Raw genomic sequence first — 18,037 nt, 5'->3', positions numbered from 1 at the left:
TTTGGCTAAACGTAGGCATTAACTATTTAGACTGTTCTTAGCTGTTTAGTTAACTTTTCTCAAACTTTGAAGGTTTCCTAAAGAAATTCATCTCAGTTTACAAATCTTAACCTTAGCTAAGCTAGCAAAGCTATGCATTCCTGTGTTCAAGTCAGCCTCCAAACAACCTTTTGGTTAAACGTAAGAACTATAATACGGGATTTTATAATGGCCAAATATAATCAAAACAGTTGTTTAGCCTTACCAGGGCTTGTCGTTCGACAGTAATGTAAAAGAGTTTTTTGTGATTTATTTTGTAGAAATTGCATTTTGAAAGCACTGGGCATTTCAGGTTGTTATAAGTAGTTTGTATGTTTCACTTTGAAATTAAACATTTCACTATTAGTATGTGACTTTTCATTGATATACAAGCAAGTGTCCTTTATCATATCGCATATCGCAATATTGATCTCAATAATCGCAATATGTCTTTTTCCCAAAATCGTTGAGACTGTGGGAAAAAGTTGGTGGAGGAGTCACCAAATTTTTGCAGCGGCTGTGGCAAAAGGCTTTATGACCCATCTAGCATCGGAGACACGTCACTCCCATTGAGTAAGTTAATAAGAATGATAAAAGGTTTGTTTTTATGGTTGTATTAGCCTAGCATTAGCTGTTTCCAGACCATAGCAGACCAGAGGGTCCTCACAACCAACACACAGAGCAGAGTGAAAAGAATACAGCATTTTAACAATAACATTACTGCTGGGTCGCTACCATATTTATGGAAAACTAATATGCATTACTTTGTTTGACATCCATTTGTGGCATGTTTTAAATTAGACCAAAATGTAAGAGGGGATATTTTTTTTCAAACACTATAAAATGACCAAGAATAAAGCTAAATTGATACTTAAATATTACTAATTATATACCCAGGTCTCAGTTTTGGATGGACTTGTTTGGAGACCTAAGAGACTCTGGAAACTTCAATGGAAGCCACGAACACCAATGCTTGCTGAGATTCTGCTTCAGCAGGGTTCTACAGACAGACCTGGATGAATGCAAACACCTCTGGAACAAACACAGGATCCGGCCAAGCAGACTTGCATCGTGTCCAGGGGGGATTCCAAACGAACTCTATCTCTTGCCTCACAGGTATGAGTTCTTATCAAAATGAATTAAGCTTTTGCATTAAACTAAATGCAAATTGTTGTCTTATTGCTTAAGTTGGTTAATATATATTCATAATTTTACACATAAGTGTGATAGAGCAGTTTATAACCTGTCACTGCATGCGTTGATTTATATAGTTCCATATCGTCAGCTGTTCTATTTTCATTTTGCATATATGGTTCAAGAGACTGTGGATTTGCTGTTGAGGAGAGGGAACTGGATGCATTTCCTGAGGAGAGGCTACCGGTTGGATTGTGTGGTGATTCAAACATTGAGGAATAGGCTCTACACTGCAGCAGCCACAAGACTGGGAATCAGCCACAGAACTGTATTTAACCCTGAAGGACATAGCTGGGTTTTACACATTCAAAACTGAACTTCAGTTTTGAATGTGTAAAAAGGCACTCCGCGCGTCATCCACTCACGAGTTGCTCTACAGCTGATGGACAGCCATAATGAAAAACAGAAGGGTCAGAGTTACTCTGACGAAGACACACACTGTGCTGACACTTTAGTGCCTTTCCTTTTTTGCACCTAATAGAACTTTTGGACTCAATGGAGTGCTCCAGCCCTTCTGTTTTTCCTTCAGTTTTTAATGTATGTAGTGGTTCCTTTCCGCCTTGCTAAATTGAATATATGCATATGAGTGGGGTCAGCACACTGGAATGCTGTTGCAGTGCACTTAAAAAACTAATCCCAAAAGCCAGGCTCACTCTGAAAACCACGGCTTAATAAAGGAACAAGCTAACCTGTAGTAATTCAGCTTATTCACTATGCAATATGCTTGTGGACAAGCCTGGTTCGTGGCACCCTAGCTGTGAGGTTTGTTTAACACTAGAACTGCCCCCAAACCTTCACTACTTGAAAGGTCTTGAGCAGTCATTTTGACAGCGGTGTGCATTTTCAAATGAGCCTCGATTTTCCGAGTTCGCTTCGTGGAACAGCCCTCTGGTCTGTTATGGTCTGGAAACAGCTAATGCTAGGCTAATACAACCATAAAAACAAACCTTTTATCATGCTTATTAACTTACTCGATGGGAGTGACGTGTCTGCGATGCTAGATGCGTCATAAAGCCTTTTGCCACAGCCGCTGCAAAAGTTCGGTGACTCTTCCACCAACTTTTTCCCACAGTCTGAACAAAACATTCCGCCGTTCAAACGAAATGCGTTACAGGCAGAGGAACGTCCGGTTTCAAAGACGAAAGACTGTCGTCCAATCAGCGATGTCTCCTGTTGCTGACTGGTACCTACCCTTTCCGGTTTCTTAATGTAATTGTGATTCTCAATTTGTCGATGTGATTCTTCTTTTGTCGTTGTGGTTTGCACTTCAGGGCCACCGTAGGCATAGAGGGTGGAGTTAGTGAGAGGAAAGGGATGACTGTTTTTAATGGTGATTTTATTGAGCCCACAATAATCAATACAGGGGCTTAGCTCCCCATCCTTCTTGGCCACAAAAAAGAATCTTGCTGCAGCTGGTGAGGTCAACGGTCGAATGGTGCTGTTTTGGAGTGCTTTGGCCACCAACGCCTCCGTGGCCCCTCTATCCCTACCCTCGCACTGGAATTCAGTTCAATGGCCATATCACAAGGGCAATGCAGTGGAAGTTAAAACATCTTCTGCAGGATGGAGGCTTTGGCAAAGTCTCAGTAACACGCGACATTCTGAAGAAACAATGGCTTAATAAATTATTTTTCTGGAAAAACACTACTGTCTTGTCTGCGCTAAACATTGTGGTTGGTGAATGTGTTGATGAAGTAATTTCCGTGAATGCCCCCTCATCTTCTATAGGCCACTATCCTCCTCATCCTGCCTTTCTCCTCCTCATTCATATTTAAAGGTATACATATCAAAACGAGGTGCCCTGGTTAAATCTCATTGTGGGACTGGCTAAAAGTGGTTGTAATTCTGCACCAAGGATGAATTTCATAAAGCAACTCCAGATATAGTATTAGGGGACTTTTTTTTCATGTCAGGGGACATTTTAGGTAATTTCATGTATGATGAAAGATATTTTGAAAAAGCATGCATGTGATATATTGCTGTGGAAATATAGGGATTTAAAGAAAATAAATAAGTTTTAGCTGTGAGGAACTGGAACTTGTAACTGCTGTATCCAATCATGTTATTATTTATGTGCAGGCTATAATTGTTTGGTTGTGTTTACTCTGCTTAAGACCCTGAGTTCTTGATTATTCTTTGGATGACTATGGTGAGCCTGTGGCCAGAACTGAACTGATTCTTCAGCTGAAGAGCTTCTTTTCCTCAGACAACCATCAAAGTGGTAACAACTTGAGTCATCTACCAAGGAAACAAAATTTGAGTTGACTGAAGACTAAAAAGACGAATTTGAATAACAAGCTCAATAGGTCTTTTTTTTGTTGATGAATCATACTATTGATGATTTGTATTGAATGTTATTTTTTACATATTTTTTTAATAAAAAACTAATACTTTTGTAATGTATTTATTTCAGAATTAGAATCATGTTTATTGGCCAAGTATGTGCAAGCACATACAAGGAATTTGATTCCAGTTGATGGTGTCTCTCAAGTACAGAGTAGAAGAAAACAAATACAACAAAAAAACAACAATGTGTAAGGATGTGTATAAGTGTAATTTGTAAAATATGTTTCTAAATATATTTACTGAATATAAATATATGTATGAATGTACATATCAGTGTGTATGAACAATGTGCAGTACAATATAATAGACAAAAGATCTAAATCTTATAAACAGAGTGTACATAAGAGTGTACATAAAGTGCAGTGCAATGTTAAGGTGATTCGCAGTGTGACAGTTTCAGCTATTTAGGAGGGAGATTGCAAGGGGAAGAAACTGTTTCTGTGTCAGGTGGTCCTGGTCTGCAGGCTTCTCTAACGTCTGCCAGAGGGCAGCAGGTCAAAGAGTCTGTAACCAAGGTGTGAGGTACAGGTCCTGGATGGAGGGCAGGGGGCACCAGTGATCCTTTCTGCTGTCCGTCTGCTGCAGTTTGATCCTGTCTCTTTTAGTGGCGGCTCCATACCAGGCGGTGATGGAGGAGCACAGAACAGACTCAATGACTGCAGTAACTGGATCAGCAGCTCTTGTGGAAGACTGTAGTTCCTGAGGCAACTGGGGAAGTACATTCTCTGCTGGGTCTTTTTGAGGATGGAGGAGATGTTGGTCTCCCACTTCAGGTCATGGTAAAAATGTGGTGCCCAGGAACATGAAGGTCTCCACAATAGACACTGGGCTGTCTGATATGGTGAGGGGAAGCAATGTTGTGGGATGTCTCCTGAGGTCCACTGCCATCTCTAAATTCTGTGTTCAGCTCCAGGTTGTGCTGACTGCACCAGAGTACCAGCCACTTCCTGTCGGTATGCAGACTCATCACAATCCTGAATGAGCCCAATGATGGTGGCAAACTTCAGGAGTTTTACAGCAGAGGTCCTGGAGGTGCAGTCGTTGGTGTAGAGGGAGAAGAGCAGTGGGGAGAGGACACATCCTTGAGGGGCACCAGTGCTGAGGGACCGTATTCCAGAAGTAATCCGGTTTCCGGTGCTGCACTGTTTGGTGTGTTTGGCGCGAGCTGGTATTACGTCCAAGGACTTCCTGAACTACCTCAGAATTAATCACACAAATTCACCAAAAACGTAAGTTATGGCTCCCTCACTAATCCCATGTGCAGTGTGTGAAATGTACAGCTTGACGAACTCCGTCAGTAGTGAGGATTTCACCTGTGGGAAGTGTAGGAGACTAGTGGAAATGACGGAGAAAATAGCCGAGCTAGAGGAGCGCATCCGAAATTTATATTTAATTAGGGAAACAGAAGTCTTAATTGACTCCTTTCTTGTTCCGGACGCGCACCAGCCCAGTCAGCCGGTGAGTGTGTCTACCCCGGCGCCGTTACCAGTAGCGCCCTCCGGACAGCAGGGCAGTTGGGTGACGGCTCGGCGCAAATCACGCAAGCGAGCTTCCGTGGCGACCTGCCAAGCTCCCCCACCACCTGGGCACCACACACCGGTTCGCGTTCAGAACCGCTTCTCCCCCCTCAGCGAGGCATCCGCTGGGTCCCACAGTCCACCGGCTCTAGTCATTGGCGACTCTATAGTTAGAAACGTGAGAATACCGGCACCAGCGAATAAAATCCTGTGTTTTCCTGGAGCCAGAGCGCCCGACATCCGCGCAAATTTAAAATCGCTGGCAAAAATAACCGCAGGTCCTCCAGTATAACAATTCACGTCGGCGCTAACGACGTCCGGCTACGCCAGTCGGAAATAACTAAAGATAATTTAATAGAGATGCTTGAACTGGCTAAAACGATGTCGGATAAAGTAATCTGCTCTGGCCCATTACCGCAGTTTCGGCGTAGCGACGAGACCTGTAGCAGGCTCCTCGACATAAATCGCTGGTTGTCGGAGTGGTGTCCAAAAAATAAAGTGGGCTTTATTAATAACTGGCCAATATTTAGGGGGAAGCCTGGCCTTTTTGGGCGAGATGTTTCAGCAACTTACTACCCGTTACTATCACTCCTTCTGAACCTACCACCAGCACCCCCGACATAAGAATAGGATTATTAAATGTTAGATCCCTTACACCTAAAACCACCAAATGTCTAGAATTAACACTGCGTAGTGCGTTAGATATAGTCGCTCCCCTCAAAAGGAAGATAGTAAGAGATAAAAACTTAATTCCTTGGTATAATGATCACACACGCTCGCTTAAGAAGACCGCCCGGAAATTAGAACGCAAATAGCATCAAAGTAAATTAAACATATTCCGAATAGCTTGGAAGGAGAGCCTACTTAACTATAAGAAGGCTCTTAGCGCGGCTCGATCAACGTATCTCTCCTCGTTAATAGACAAAAACAAAAATAATCCCGGATTCCTGTTTAAAACAATAGCCAAGACAGAAACGGATACGACCACTCAATATCATCATAGTAGCGATGATTTTATTAATTTCTTTAATACTAAAATTGTCACGAATAGAGAGAAATATCCGCCGATATTTCCATGGAAAATAATCTTCTAATAGACGACCACCGATAAGAACGATTCAACCTTATTAAAGAGCATGAATTAATTAAATTAATCTCGTCGTCAAATCAATGTACTTGCGCTTTGGATCCGATTCCAACAAGGTTCCTTAAGCAAATAGCACCCGATATTATAAATTCTACCCTCAAAATTGTTAACTCGTCGTTTAACACCGGCCATGTACCAAGTTCGTTCAAGGTAGCAGTCATTAGACCCCTGATTAAAAAGACGGATCTTGTTCGAAGTCAGCTTTCAAATTATAGGCCGATATCCAACCTTCCGTTTATATCAAAAATCTTGGAAAAAGTCGTAGCCCAGCAGCTGAGCGCATACCTAGACTGTAACAATATCCATGAAGTATATCAATCGGAATTTAGACCTCATCATAGCACTGAGACAGCGCTGGTTAAAGTGGTTAATGACCTGCTGTTGGCCTCTGATCAGGGACGCATCTCGCTGCTTGTCCTGCTTGATCTGAGTGCAGCGTTTGACACTATCGATCACGCTATTCTCCTTGCCAGGTTATTGGGATTAAGGGAACAGCCCTTGAATGGTTCAGATCATATTTGACCAACCGATATCAGTTTGTGGACATCAATGGTGTTTCGTCTTCACATAGTAAAGTAGAGTTTGGTGTTCCACAAGGTTCTGTCCTAGGTCCGTTACTTTTTTCTCTATACAAGTTACCTTTAGGTGACGTCATCCGCAAACACGGTATTAGCTTTCATTGCTACCCTGACGACACACAGCTGTATCTGTCAGCAATGCCAGATCAGAGGCAGCAGCTGAACAAAATAGAGAATTGTCTGAAGGACATTAGACAGTGGATGCTCACCAACTTTCTCCTGTTAAACCCTGACAAGACAGAAGCGCTTGTACTTGGGCCTCAAGCAGCCAGGCATAAGCTGGCTGACTACACAATAACCCTGGATAGCCTTTCTATCTCACCGAGTATTGAAGTGAAGGATCATTGATGAAGGTCTCTCATTCAATTCGCACGTAGACAATGTCACTAGGATAGCATTCTTTCACCTTAGAAATATTGCAAAAATAAGAAATATCATTTCAATGCATGATGCAGAAAAGTTGGTCCATGCATTTATTACATCAAGGTTAGATTACTGCAATGCATTACTGTCTGGATGCTCTAGTAGGTGCAGGAGTAACTCCAGCTAGTACAGAATGCTGCAGCCAGAGTTCTAACTAGAACTAGGAAATTTGACCACATCACCCCAGTCTTACAATCACTGCACTGGTTACCCATCAAATTTAGGATTGACTACAAAATCCTACTTTAGACCTATAAAGCTCTAAATGGTCTCGCCCCGCAATACCTGAGTGAACTTTTGGTTCTTTACGAACCGCCACGCCCCCTTCGATCAATGGGTGCGGGGTCACTACTGGTACCAAAGGTGCAGAAGGTCACAGCTGGGAGCAGATCCTTCTCCTATAGAGCTCCGCAGTTGTGGAACGGCTTGCCTGTCAGTGTCCGGGACTCAGACACAGTCTCAGTGTTTAAATCCAATCTCAAAACCTATCTGTTTTCTCTGGCTTTTTGTTAAAATCCTAGACCCTCATTTCACTTCACTTTGACGCAGTGTCAATTATAAAGTCCAGTTTATCACAGAGTCCCCCTGTTACACAGACAAAGTTAAATTCACCCTAGTTAGGCTGTCCTAGTTAGGGTACCGGGCCACTGTAGCACCAATATACCGCTATAACCACATATTTCAGTATCGGTCGTACAGTGCAACCGTCTGCCGCTGCTTTTGTTTGTTTTTCTCAGAGACACGGAATCAAGCACCCAGACTACTGGCAGACCCCAGTGAAGAGACCAGCAAATAAATCCTGGTTCCTGACAACTGCTAAACAAGGACATACCATGAAACAAACCAGAGGGTCACCACAGCCACCACCACCATTACAACTACAGCTTCAGCGATCTTCAAATGGACCAGTAACATCATTGTGGACACATAATCTAGACCATCCTGGACTCCTCCAACCCTACAACTGTAGGACTTATTATTATATCATCCCCAACCCTACACTGACACCATTTGCAGGCTCACTCTACCCTGGAAGGGGGTCCCTCTCTGTATCACTCCTTCCCAAGGTTTCTTCCTTTTTTTTTTTTCTCTCTCCTAGATTTTTTTTTGTGTGGAGTTTTTCTTTGTGTGCAGAAGGGTCAAGTGTGGGGGGTGTCAACTGTAGGGCCTGTCAAAGTCCATTGAGACACACTGTATGTGATTTGGGGCTATATAAGAAATAAATGTTGTTGTTGTTGTTAATCTCCCCCAGCCTCACTTGCCGCTTCCTGTCTGTCAGGAAGTTGCTGATCCACTTCTTCAGATGGGCTAAAACCAGGTGTTCAAAGGTTTTCATGACCACAGACGTCAAGGCAACAGGTCTGTAGTCATTCAGACCAGAGATGGTGGATTTCTTGGGGACCGGAATAATGGTGGAGCGTTTGAAGCAGGTGGGAACTTCACACAGCTCCAGGGATCTGTTGAAGATGTGGGTGAAGATGGGAGCCAGCTGTTCAGCACAGGCTTTGAGACAGGAGGGGGAAACACTGTCTGGACCCGCGGCTTTCCTGGTCTTCTGTTTGTGGAACACATGTCCTCAGCATGTATACTGAGTTCCAGGGGGGAGAGAGATGAGGAGAGGTCATTGTCTCTGGGGTGGGGTGGGTGAGAGAGGAGGAGGGGGGGGGGGTGAGAGATGTGATGGGGGTCATTGTCTCTGGGGTGGGGAGGGTGAGGGGTGTGAATCTGTCCTTCTCAAACCTGCAGTAGAAGGTGTTCAGTTCTTCTGCCAGGTCTTTGATTGCTGCAAAAGGGGGTGGGAGTCGTCTGTAGCTGGTGAAGTCTCGCAGGCCTTTCTTGACTGATGCAGGATCGTTGGCTGAGAATCGTTCCTTCTTTTTGTCACTTTGATCTCCTTGGTCAGAGTATTCCTGGCTTGCTTCTGTAGGCATCTTCCTTGGTCTTTCGAAGATGCTGCAGTTTGGGATTGAACCATGTTTTCTTGTTGTTGTATGTGCAGAAGGTCTTGGTTGGTACACATACATGTTCACAAAAACTGAGGTATGATGTCACAGTGTCTGTCAGCTCATCCAGATTATCAGATGCAGCTTCAAAAACAGACCAATCAGTGCAGTCAAAACAGTCTTGCTCTGACCAGAACAAAGGAAGAACACTCCCGCTGTGAATAAAAAAGTTTGCAGTGGGGTGAAAAAAGTTTCCAGGTTTGGGCTGCAGAATTTCTGTAGCACTGTGACCTTCCTTCGTTAATGTAGAAATAGATTCCGCCACCCTTTGATTTCCCCGAGAGCTCTGTGGTCCATGCGATAGAGGTGGAAGCCCGGCAGGTTTAGTGCAGCATTGGGGGTGCGTTCACTGAGCACGCCAAGCCCCGCAGATAGCTGCCGCTCCTCCGACTAAAATCTCCAAAAAACTTTCCGGGTTTGTGAAGAAAGGATAACAAATGTTTTGAGATGACTGCCTAAAGTTTAGCAGTTGATCTCTGGAGAAACTGATGTGTTCTGAGTGACCAAATAAAATAAACGAAAAAAATAATTAAGAGAGAGCGCAGTACCGAGGCTGGATCTTAATTTTATTATTATTTATCATTTTTCAAATGAATGACAAAACAGACAAACAACCACCAACCACCCAGCCCATGCCACACCCCGCCCACCATAATGACGTAAGCATGCTCCGGGACGAATGCTGAAAGCATATGTGAGTGCAGGCCAGAGTGGGGAGGGGGGACAATATTACTCGGGCCTGGTTCACTGCAACCGTGCCTAGTGTGAGTACACCCTTAAACTTTGGTCATTTTCCTGCCGCTTATACTACTTATATGCGATTATTAATAAATCTACAGCTCTAAACTGTCTTTCCTCACCACGTCTGCTTGAGCATGCACATACAGGGAGACTCGAGTGATGACATATCCCTCTGTTTCACAATATAGTTGTTTCTTAACACAAATGCATGTTACTTCTAATATTTTGACACATATTCATAAACAAAACCAAGACATTTTCTCTGACTGTTACACACAGGATGGCAGGAAACAATGGTTGCACCAGATTGGGACATCAACAGATGAATCTGGAAGTTCAAAAGATTTTTTAATTTGATTCCAAATTCTCAGATGTGTCAATGTTCTGTTTTAGGCGATGCAAAAAAGAGCACTGGAAGAGACGTGCCTGGTCTGGCTGTGTAAATGCGGGTTGTTGAGGACTTTTTCAGGGGCCCTCCAGACCCTTCTAAGTGGGAGGGGATGTTGGATCTTGGACTGGTTGGAGGGCTTCTGCTATCTGGCCATCTGGGGTCTGCTCCTGGATGGTGGGGGGCGGTCTCCATTGGTGGATACTCCTCTGGGGCGCTTTGGGGGGTTGGTCAGACAGGTCGTTCGGCTTCAACAAAACTGACATCCAGGAGCTCCAGTGAAAAACCAGTTCACACTCATGCGTACACTCAAGGATGGGTGTAAATGAAAAAAGGATGAGGATGTTATGCAAGTATATATATACATTGATAAGAGAACACCTGGTTGGTTCAAAAGTTTGGGATTTTTTTTTTTTGCTTTTATGTTTTGTTCTGTTCTGCTTTATTAGCAGTGCTGTCATTGTTCTGTCATTGTAAACACTTCTAATTTGTTCTGTCTTATGCACTCTGTGACGTCCTATTGTGAAGATTCTGTTTTGTGTTGCAAAAAATTATACTTGGGAATAAATAATAGAATATTTTGAAACAAATATAGGTATATATCTAGGTAAGATAGTGAAGACAATAATAAGTCGAATAATCCTTGTAAATGCATGCAGTGACTGAGCGACCTGGGAGTGGTCATTTTACCCTTTTAAAGGAGTCTCATCACCTCATTCCCACGGTACTCCCCGTCGTGTGAGTGGGAGCATGTGACAATAGCCTAAATAAAAAGAATATATATAAATATGTTTACATTTACAGGTAAGGTTATTTTTTTATGATAGAATAAGAAAGTATTTTGAATATGGCTTACCTCACTGAAAAGAATATCTAAAATGTAGCTCACTGTATCCCCGTCGTGCACTATTAAGAAGTGAGATTAGGTACTGGTACATAAAAAAAAAACTACTATTTGCTCTTTAAAACTAGTAGATTTATCCTAAAATGCAGATTTTTAAAATTTAATTAAAGTAGTATATCTGGCACAAAATTTCAAAGGTTTATTATACTCCAGTCTTTGGAAAAACACTGCTGATAAACTTGTAGAAAAGCAACATCTAGTTCTTGGGATACAAAGAAAATCTTTTGGAAGACATGCTCACCAACAAACCTTTACAGACAGTGGTGATGTTTGATTTGGGCGATTTGGGCAGCATCGTGGTGGGGATGACATGAAGGGCAGTGACTTTTTTTTTTTTTTTTTTTTTTTTTAACGTGTGCTCACCCATGCTGCCCTGGCATCATGATTTCTGGGCACTGATCTGTTTTCTATTTCCTATTTTCAGGTGTTAAGTGTGCCATTTGTTTTGTGAGGTGTTGGATGTTTGCCCAGGGCTCCAAAAAGGCTAGGACCATCCCTATAAGTAAAAGTATTTCAGTATGTTTTAAGTAAATGATGGATTTTGATGCTTAAGTATAACAAGGTATTTATTTCTATAATCAGATGCAACTACACTGGATGGGCACATATCCAAATATCACATATCAAATATAAGAGGGCGTGCCGGGCTAAGCCTTATTTTTTTTTTTTTTACGGCAGGGTTTCATGCCAAGTGTTGGTATTCCACGAGAAACTATAAACCCAATTTACTTTCATAACGTATAACAGCATATGCAATAACACCACCAGTGTTGACGCTCATTTATCAGCACAGAGGGACGATGAAACATGGACAAAAAGAGCAAAGGGAGACTGAGAGGAGTAGAGGATCAGTCTTCTAAATTGAGATGAGATGGGGGAGCTGAGTCGTCATTTTGGATTTTTGTTTTCTTCAGTTTTTTATTTAAAAAAGTGTTTGTGTTAGTTATTATGTAACTGGTTAGGGCAATGTTCAAGCACCGGGGTCTGCAAACTTTAACACTCAAAGAGCAGGGATCTCAAGTTTTGAAGCTTGTCCTATGTGATATTGGTGGCAGCAGTTGCGGGGTTTGTGCATGCGTGATGGCGGCGGCCAAGAGCATCTGGCTGCAGCCACTGTGAGGCCATAACCCTAATCTAACACTAACGATGGATAAAGTTTATTTATGGTAGAGGTCACATGTTTCCGCCTACTGTGGAGCTCCACACCTCACAGTGGCAGTCAGACCGCAGGGGGGGGAGTGTGCATGCTCAGCAGCAAGCGTGCAGATTCCCTCTGCTATGCATTCATGGAACATGTGCTTGAAGCTGAAAGCTTTGATTTATTTGTGAAACACGCTGTAGGAATTTTGGTAAACGTTCGTAATTTCCAAGCATGAGAAATGATGTGTTGGCGTGTCACACGCTCAAATAGCGTGCAAAGAGCATTTAGACCCAGTTTACACAAAATAGAAAGCACTGGGAGACACAATATCATTTTGATATGTAAAATGAAGATAACACTGCAAATATAACTTCTATGTTTATGCTATATTTAAAAAAAAAAAAAAAAGTAGGCTAGTGTGTTACTTGTGAAATTTTATTTATACAAAGAAAAGGGGTTTCACAAAAGATTGCGAAGAAGAAGATGGGTTGGGGAGTGAACTCTGCCAGAACATGATTTTTTTTTAGTAGCACGAATATGCGTATAGAAGTTGATTACAAGACTAATGTAATCACCCAGACAAGTCTAAAAACCCGGCCAGACATGTTTAGGGAAAAGAGGATTTCTGGTCACCTTAAATTAGCAGTGCAATGCTAACTCTACACAAGTTAAAGTGGAAAACAAGTGAAGTGATTGTGATACACTGCAGCACAGTACATGTGCACACAACGAAATGTGTCCTCTGCTTTTAACCTAACACCCTTGGTGAGCAGTGGGAAGCCATGAAAGGCGCCTGGGGCGCAATGTGTGGGGACAGTGCTTTGCTCAGGCTTCAACAGTACCAATACATTGTAAAATGTTGAAAATCATTGAGAGGCTAAATAGTCTAACCGGCGACATAGGATTTCAAAAATCTCAACAATGCACAACACAACAGTGATGATGGTAAAAATGTACATTGCACTGAGGAATATTGTCTTTTCAAAATGCTCAGGTACCATGCAGTTGGTGAAGTTGTAGGACTTCTCCAGGGCACCGGCATCACACATGTACAGAGGATGGACCTGAAAGCCAAACAAATGGCTTTGAAGCCAAAAGGCCACAACTTCCAGAACAATCCGGAGAAGGACAGAGATGATGTAGAACACAGTGTAGATGGGTTTCTCCAGGATATCCTCTTGATCAATGTTTTTGCATGCAGCATACAGATGGAACACAGCCCCAGGTACAAGGACAGTCACTAGCTGCAAGGCCCAGAATACCTGCCAAGTGTTCAATAGCATGTAAACTTGCAGGCTAATACTAATGTGTGCCCTAAGGGAATAGATATATTTGTGTAACTGAATTGGTCTATTGTAATAATTTGTAAAATGTATAATTTTTCATAAGCAAACACAGCATGTAATCTCATAACAGGGTGATTAATTATCAAGTCACCATGAATTTAATTTCACATTTAACTTCTTTTACATCATTTACAAGATTAAGATTAAGATTTTACCTGTGGTGTTATCGGTCTAAACTGGTTGTAACAAAAAAGGTTGAGTTCTCTGCTGTCTGGATCGCAGCTGAAGTGTAGAGCTTCATTTCCATAAACTGCAAATCCCAGAACTCCGAGGAAGAACATACGCACAGAACCAAAGAACAATGTGTGGAACTGACCAATCACAGTTGGAGGCCGGAGCTAATACATACATATACACACAAACATGTCTATGGATTGTCTGAAGTTGTGACAAATTTGCCATTGTATAATTATAGCATTTATAGCATAAAAAAAATACAGAAAGTTCATGTACCTCAAAACAATGAAAATAAATACAATAAAAAGTAAAAAAAATATATATATATGCAAATTAATACTAACACATCCTTTACTAAATACTAAAATCTGAAACATACTCACACAGCCTTCATAGAAGTTCTTAATGTAGTTCAAAGACATGGCTAGGTCCTGTTTGTTCAAACTCAACCATATCTGTGATTCTTGGCCTTCATGGCCAATATGCTGCCACTTATACCTTATCACACAGTATGTGCAAACCAAACCCCTGTGACTGGCTCTTGGTCTTTTCACCGGCCATACCTTCATCAGTTTACTCATGAGGCACCAAATGACAACAATAAGGGAAATACAAAAGGCATGGACATGTGGTTTAAACATAATCCCCCTGTGAACACTGTCAGCAAAAAAAGATTCACCCCCATGCCACTCACAGTTCTAAAGAGAACCACAAGTGCGTAAAGAAACTAGTTTAAAACATAGATCAAATGGTTTTTAAAATACAAAATATTGTGGCATCAGCAGTATTATTATCTCAAGGGCTTTCACCCTAAAAAGTATTGTGCCAGATACCTACATACCTGATACTATTATAAAGTGAGATTTTGAGTCATGACAACAAATGATCATTTGTTTAAACAGGGAGCACAGTCAGAAGCAATTACATATATTAACTAATTTATCTAAATTAATAATTAATACAGACATTGATTATACTGAAAGGGGTCCTATTGCAACATGTTTATTTCCCACATTCTCTGAAAAACGGTTTTAAAAAGTTAAACTGAACTGACTGCTGAGTGTCTGTGTCACAAACTGTAAAGTGATGTTTTTTTCACTCAGTTTTGGTCTGATTATGAGTTTCCATTGATATATGGAATACATTTAAAATTGGAGATACTTGGAGATATTCACAGGAAAATAAAACTAACTAGAGAATATCCATTCATACTAAATTTGCATTTTTGTAGTGGAAGAGTTCCCATGAATCTGGACAAACTGTTTTTTTGACAGAAGTCGGTTTAAATTGTGAAATGTTAGCGATATAAATCATCATCATTAACTTTATCAAAACATCATTAAAAATCTTCCGTCTAACCGAAATAAAAACACACAAACAAAAAGGACAGTCTGTAAGATTCCAGAAGCACCAGCACTAGTGTATACCCAGTCAGGGTATCCAGCGATGTTTGTGTTTTATACTTCAAAATAAATTTCACAGTTTGAACTCATTGTTTTGCAGCTCCATTTGTGGCAGTGAGGTATAAATGTACCAGTGTGTGTGTAATTTCAACCAGTGTGTTCGAATCCCGATCCGCCAAGGTGCCACTGAGGTGCCACTGAGCAAAGCACCGTCCCCACACACTGCTCCCCGGGCGCCTGTCATGGCATCACCCTGCTCACTCAGGGTGATGGGATAAATGCAGAGGACAAATTTCAGAGGACAGAGCACTGTGTGCTGTTTGTGGATCACAAGTGACAATCAGTTCACTTTCACTTTAAACTTTATTTGTTGTGTTTTCTTTTTTTCTTTGAAAACATCTCCATCTCTACCATAAGTTGTAGGACCCTTGTAGATGTAAGAATTCGAAATAGCACAAATCTGACTGACATTCAAGGGGTTAATTCAATTGAAGGTTTAATTGCACAGATAATCAAATTTGTGCAGACAATAAAACTGGTTCTGCCCAAAATCTCCATACATGGCCACATTCATCCTTTCCTTAATATGGATCAGTCATCTTGTCCGCTTTATCAGAAAAGCAGCCCCAATGTATAATGTTTCCACTGTTGTGGAGACTTTCTATGGGTCTTAATTTGCATTGGTGGGAAGGAGCACAGATATATAAGATACATGTAATGAGCATTATGATATAATGTAGATGATGTAATTATTGAACTGTATAGATCATTGTTGTATGACTTTGAACATGTAAGCACACACACAGATGAGAGGGAGCATGTCTCTAGTGTGTTAACTCTTTCCACAGACAAAGGCTTCCACTCTGTTACCAATTGGCCTTACAGTGGTTCCTGGAAGTAAAACCTAAATCTGTCAAGCACATTTTAATTAAGCCTTACATGCTTAGAATGAAAAGCTTACACCTTGAAAGCTTACACCTTACACCTTACACCATGAAAGAACTTACACCTTGAGAAGAAGGGTGAAGCACAACCACAAACACACACAAATATTTCTTCTTTTAGGTCCAATTTCATACCATCGTTTAATCCTAAAGAATATTTTGTGGCCAGCCCAACGAGGCATGGACAGATGATCTGGGACAAATCAGTTGGTGGGAATATTGGGGGTATCTGTGCTAATTAATGTTTTTTATGGTCCATGAACGGACGAGTGGGTGTGCTGTCCCGATGGGTCCACTACTGCTGAATTCCATATTGAAGAAGCTTGAAAAAAAGTGTAGAAGCTCGTAGAAGCTTGTAAATGATTAAATATCAATCTGCTTAGGGTCAGTGGTGGACTAGCGGTTAAGGAAGAGGCCCCGTAATCAGAAGTTTGCGGTTCGAATCCCGATCTGCCAAGGTGCACCTGAGGTTCCATTGAGCAAAAGCACCATCCTGAAACGCTGCTCCCCAGGCGCTTTTCATGGCTGCGCACTAAGGGTGATAAGTTAAAAAAAGAGGACATAATTTGTTGTGTTGACTGTGTACTGTGCTGCAGTGTTTCAATCATTTTGCTGTGTATAAAGGCCAAAGAGTAGTCTGGTCGAAGTGCAGTATTTACCAATGAGCCCAGTTTTTTTGTTTTTAAAATCTTAAAAACAACAATAATAAAGTGTCCATGTTTTACATGTTTTACAAAGAAGAATTATTATTATTATCAGTATCAGAAGTTTTATTATTATTAACAGAAATAGTATCATGACAGACGACAGGGTTGAAAACAGGACTCAGCAATTTTGCAAACTACAAATAACCAACAAAACAACAGCATTACAAAAGCAGCGTGACTGTCATTCTGATCAGATCATCTGAAACAATGCAAATCATGTAATTGTGCACTTTGTAATGTGCACTTTGACTTTATAGAATCATAACTGCTCTCATTCTTGGTCTGATACAAAGCTTGACGCTTACTTCTGACATTGATACATTAAATGTACATACCAACATGTTAAATAGTAAGATATACACATTCTATTTTTTCTTGTATCATAATTCTTAATTAAACATTAAGAACAAGCACATTGTATTCATTATGACATTATAATTTGAAATACAAATTTTATTTAGATAAAGGTATCGTATCGGATCAATATCGCCAATGCAAACCTGAATTTTACTTTGTATCAGATTAGAGAGGAAATCAGTGGTAGTAATAATAATTATAATAATAATAATGCTTGGGAGTGGTGAGACCCAAAACCTGGTGCGGTCGCTTCACTCAATCAGCAAACAAAATGTTTGGGGTGATCAACACACCTTATTTTGTAAAATACATGTAATGGTCTTCTTGTGTAGGTGTGCCTTATATTGGGGCCAATACCAAGACAACTGGAATCAATTTCAACATTCTGTGGGTATAAAAAGCTGGTATTTTCAATAAGTTATTCCAAGTTCATCATTCAAACAGCCATGAACACACGTCATTTAACGGATGAGCAGTGTCACCTGGCCATGGCGTGCCTTCAGGTTGGTGGCAGGCAGTCAGATGTTGCTTGTGAACTTTGTGTGTCTCAAAATGTTATCAGCAGACTTGCACCAAGACAAAGAACTACTGGCAGAGTTCATGTCAGACCCAGGAGTGGAGCCCCACGAGTGACCGATAGCAATGATGACCGCATGCCTTGGACCAGTTGAAGCAGAGACTGAATGATTGTACCTCACTCCCA

The 18,037-nt window shown here is 41.3% G+C and overlaps 1 protein-coding gene and 1 long non-coding RNA gene across 2 annotated transcripts; one reads left to right on the top strand and one right to left on the bottom strand.

Moving 5' to 3' along the window:
• Positions 1-483: 483 nt before the first annotated feature.
• LOC114794371 (uncharacterized) lies at positions 484-3,606 on the top strand. Its single transcript, XR_003750345.1, has 2 exons — positions 484-591; positions 916-3,606. It is a non-coding gene; the product is annotated as an uncharacterized LOC114794371 (long non-coding RNA).
• Positions 3,607-13,106: 9,500 nt separating this feature from the next.
• Positions 13,107-14,345, bottom strand: LOC114801291 (gap junction epsilon-1 protein). Its single transcript, XM_028999395.1, has 3 exons — positions 14,307-14,345; positions 13,902-14,084; positions 13,107-13,662 (listed from the first exon to the last, which is right to left on the bottom strand). The coding sequence occupies exons 1-3, from the start codon at positions 14,343-14,345 to the stop codon at positions 13,267-13,269; spliced, it is 618 nt and encodes a 205-aa protein (XP_028855228.1). The 3' UTR covers positions 13,107-13,266.
• Between the last annotated feature and the right edge of the window lie 3,692 nt (positions 14,346-18,037).

This window comes from Denticeps clupeoides, chromosome 1 (genome assembly GCF_900700375.1).
Source record: "Denticeps clupeoides chromosome 1, fDenClu1.1, whole genome shotgun sequence".
NCBI lineage: Eukaryota > Metazoa > Chordata > Actinopteri > Clupeiformes > Denticipitidae > Denticeps > Denticeps clupeoides.
This window is presented reverse-complemented; position numbering and strand designations above follow the sequence as displayed.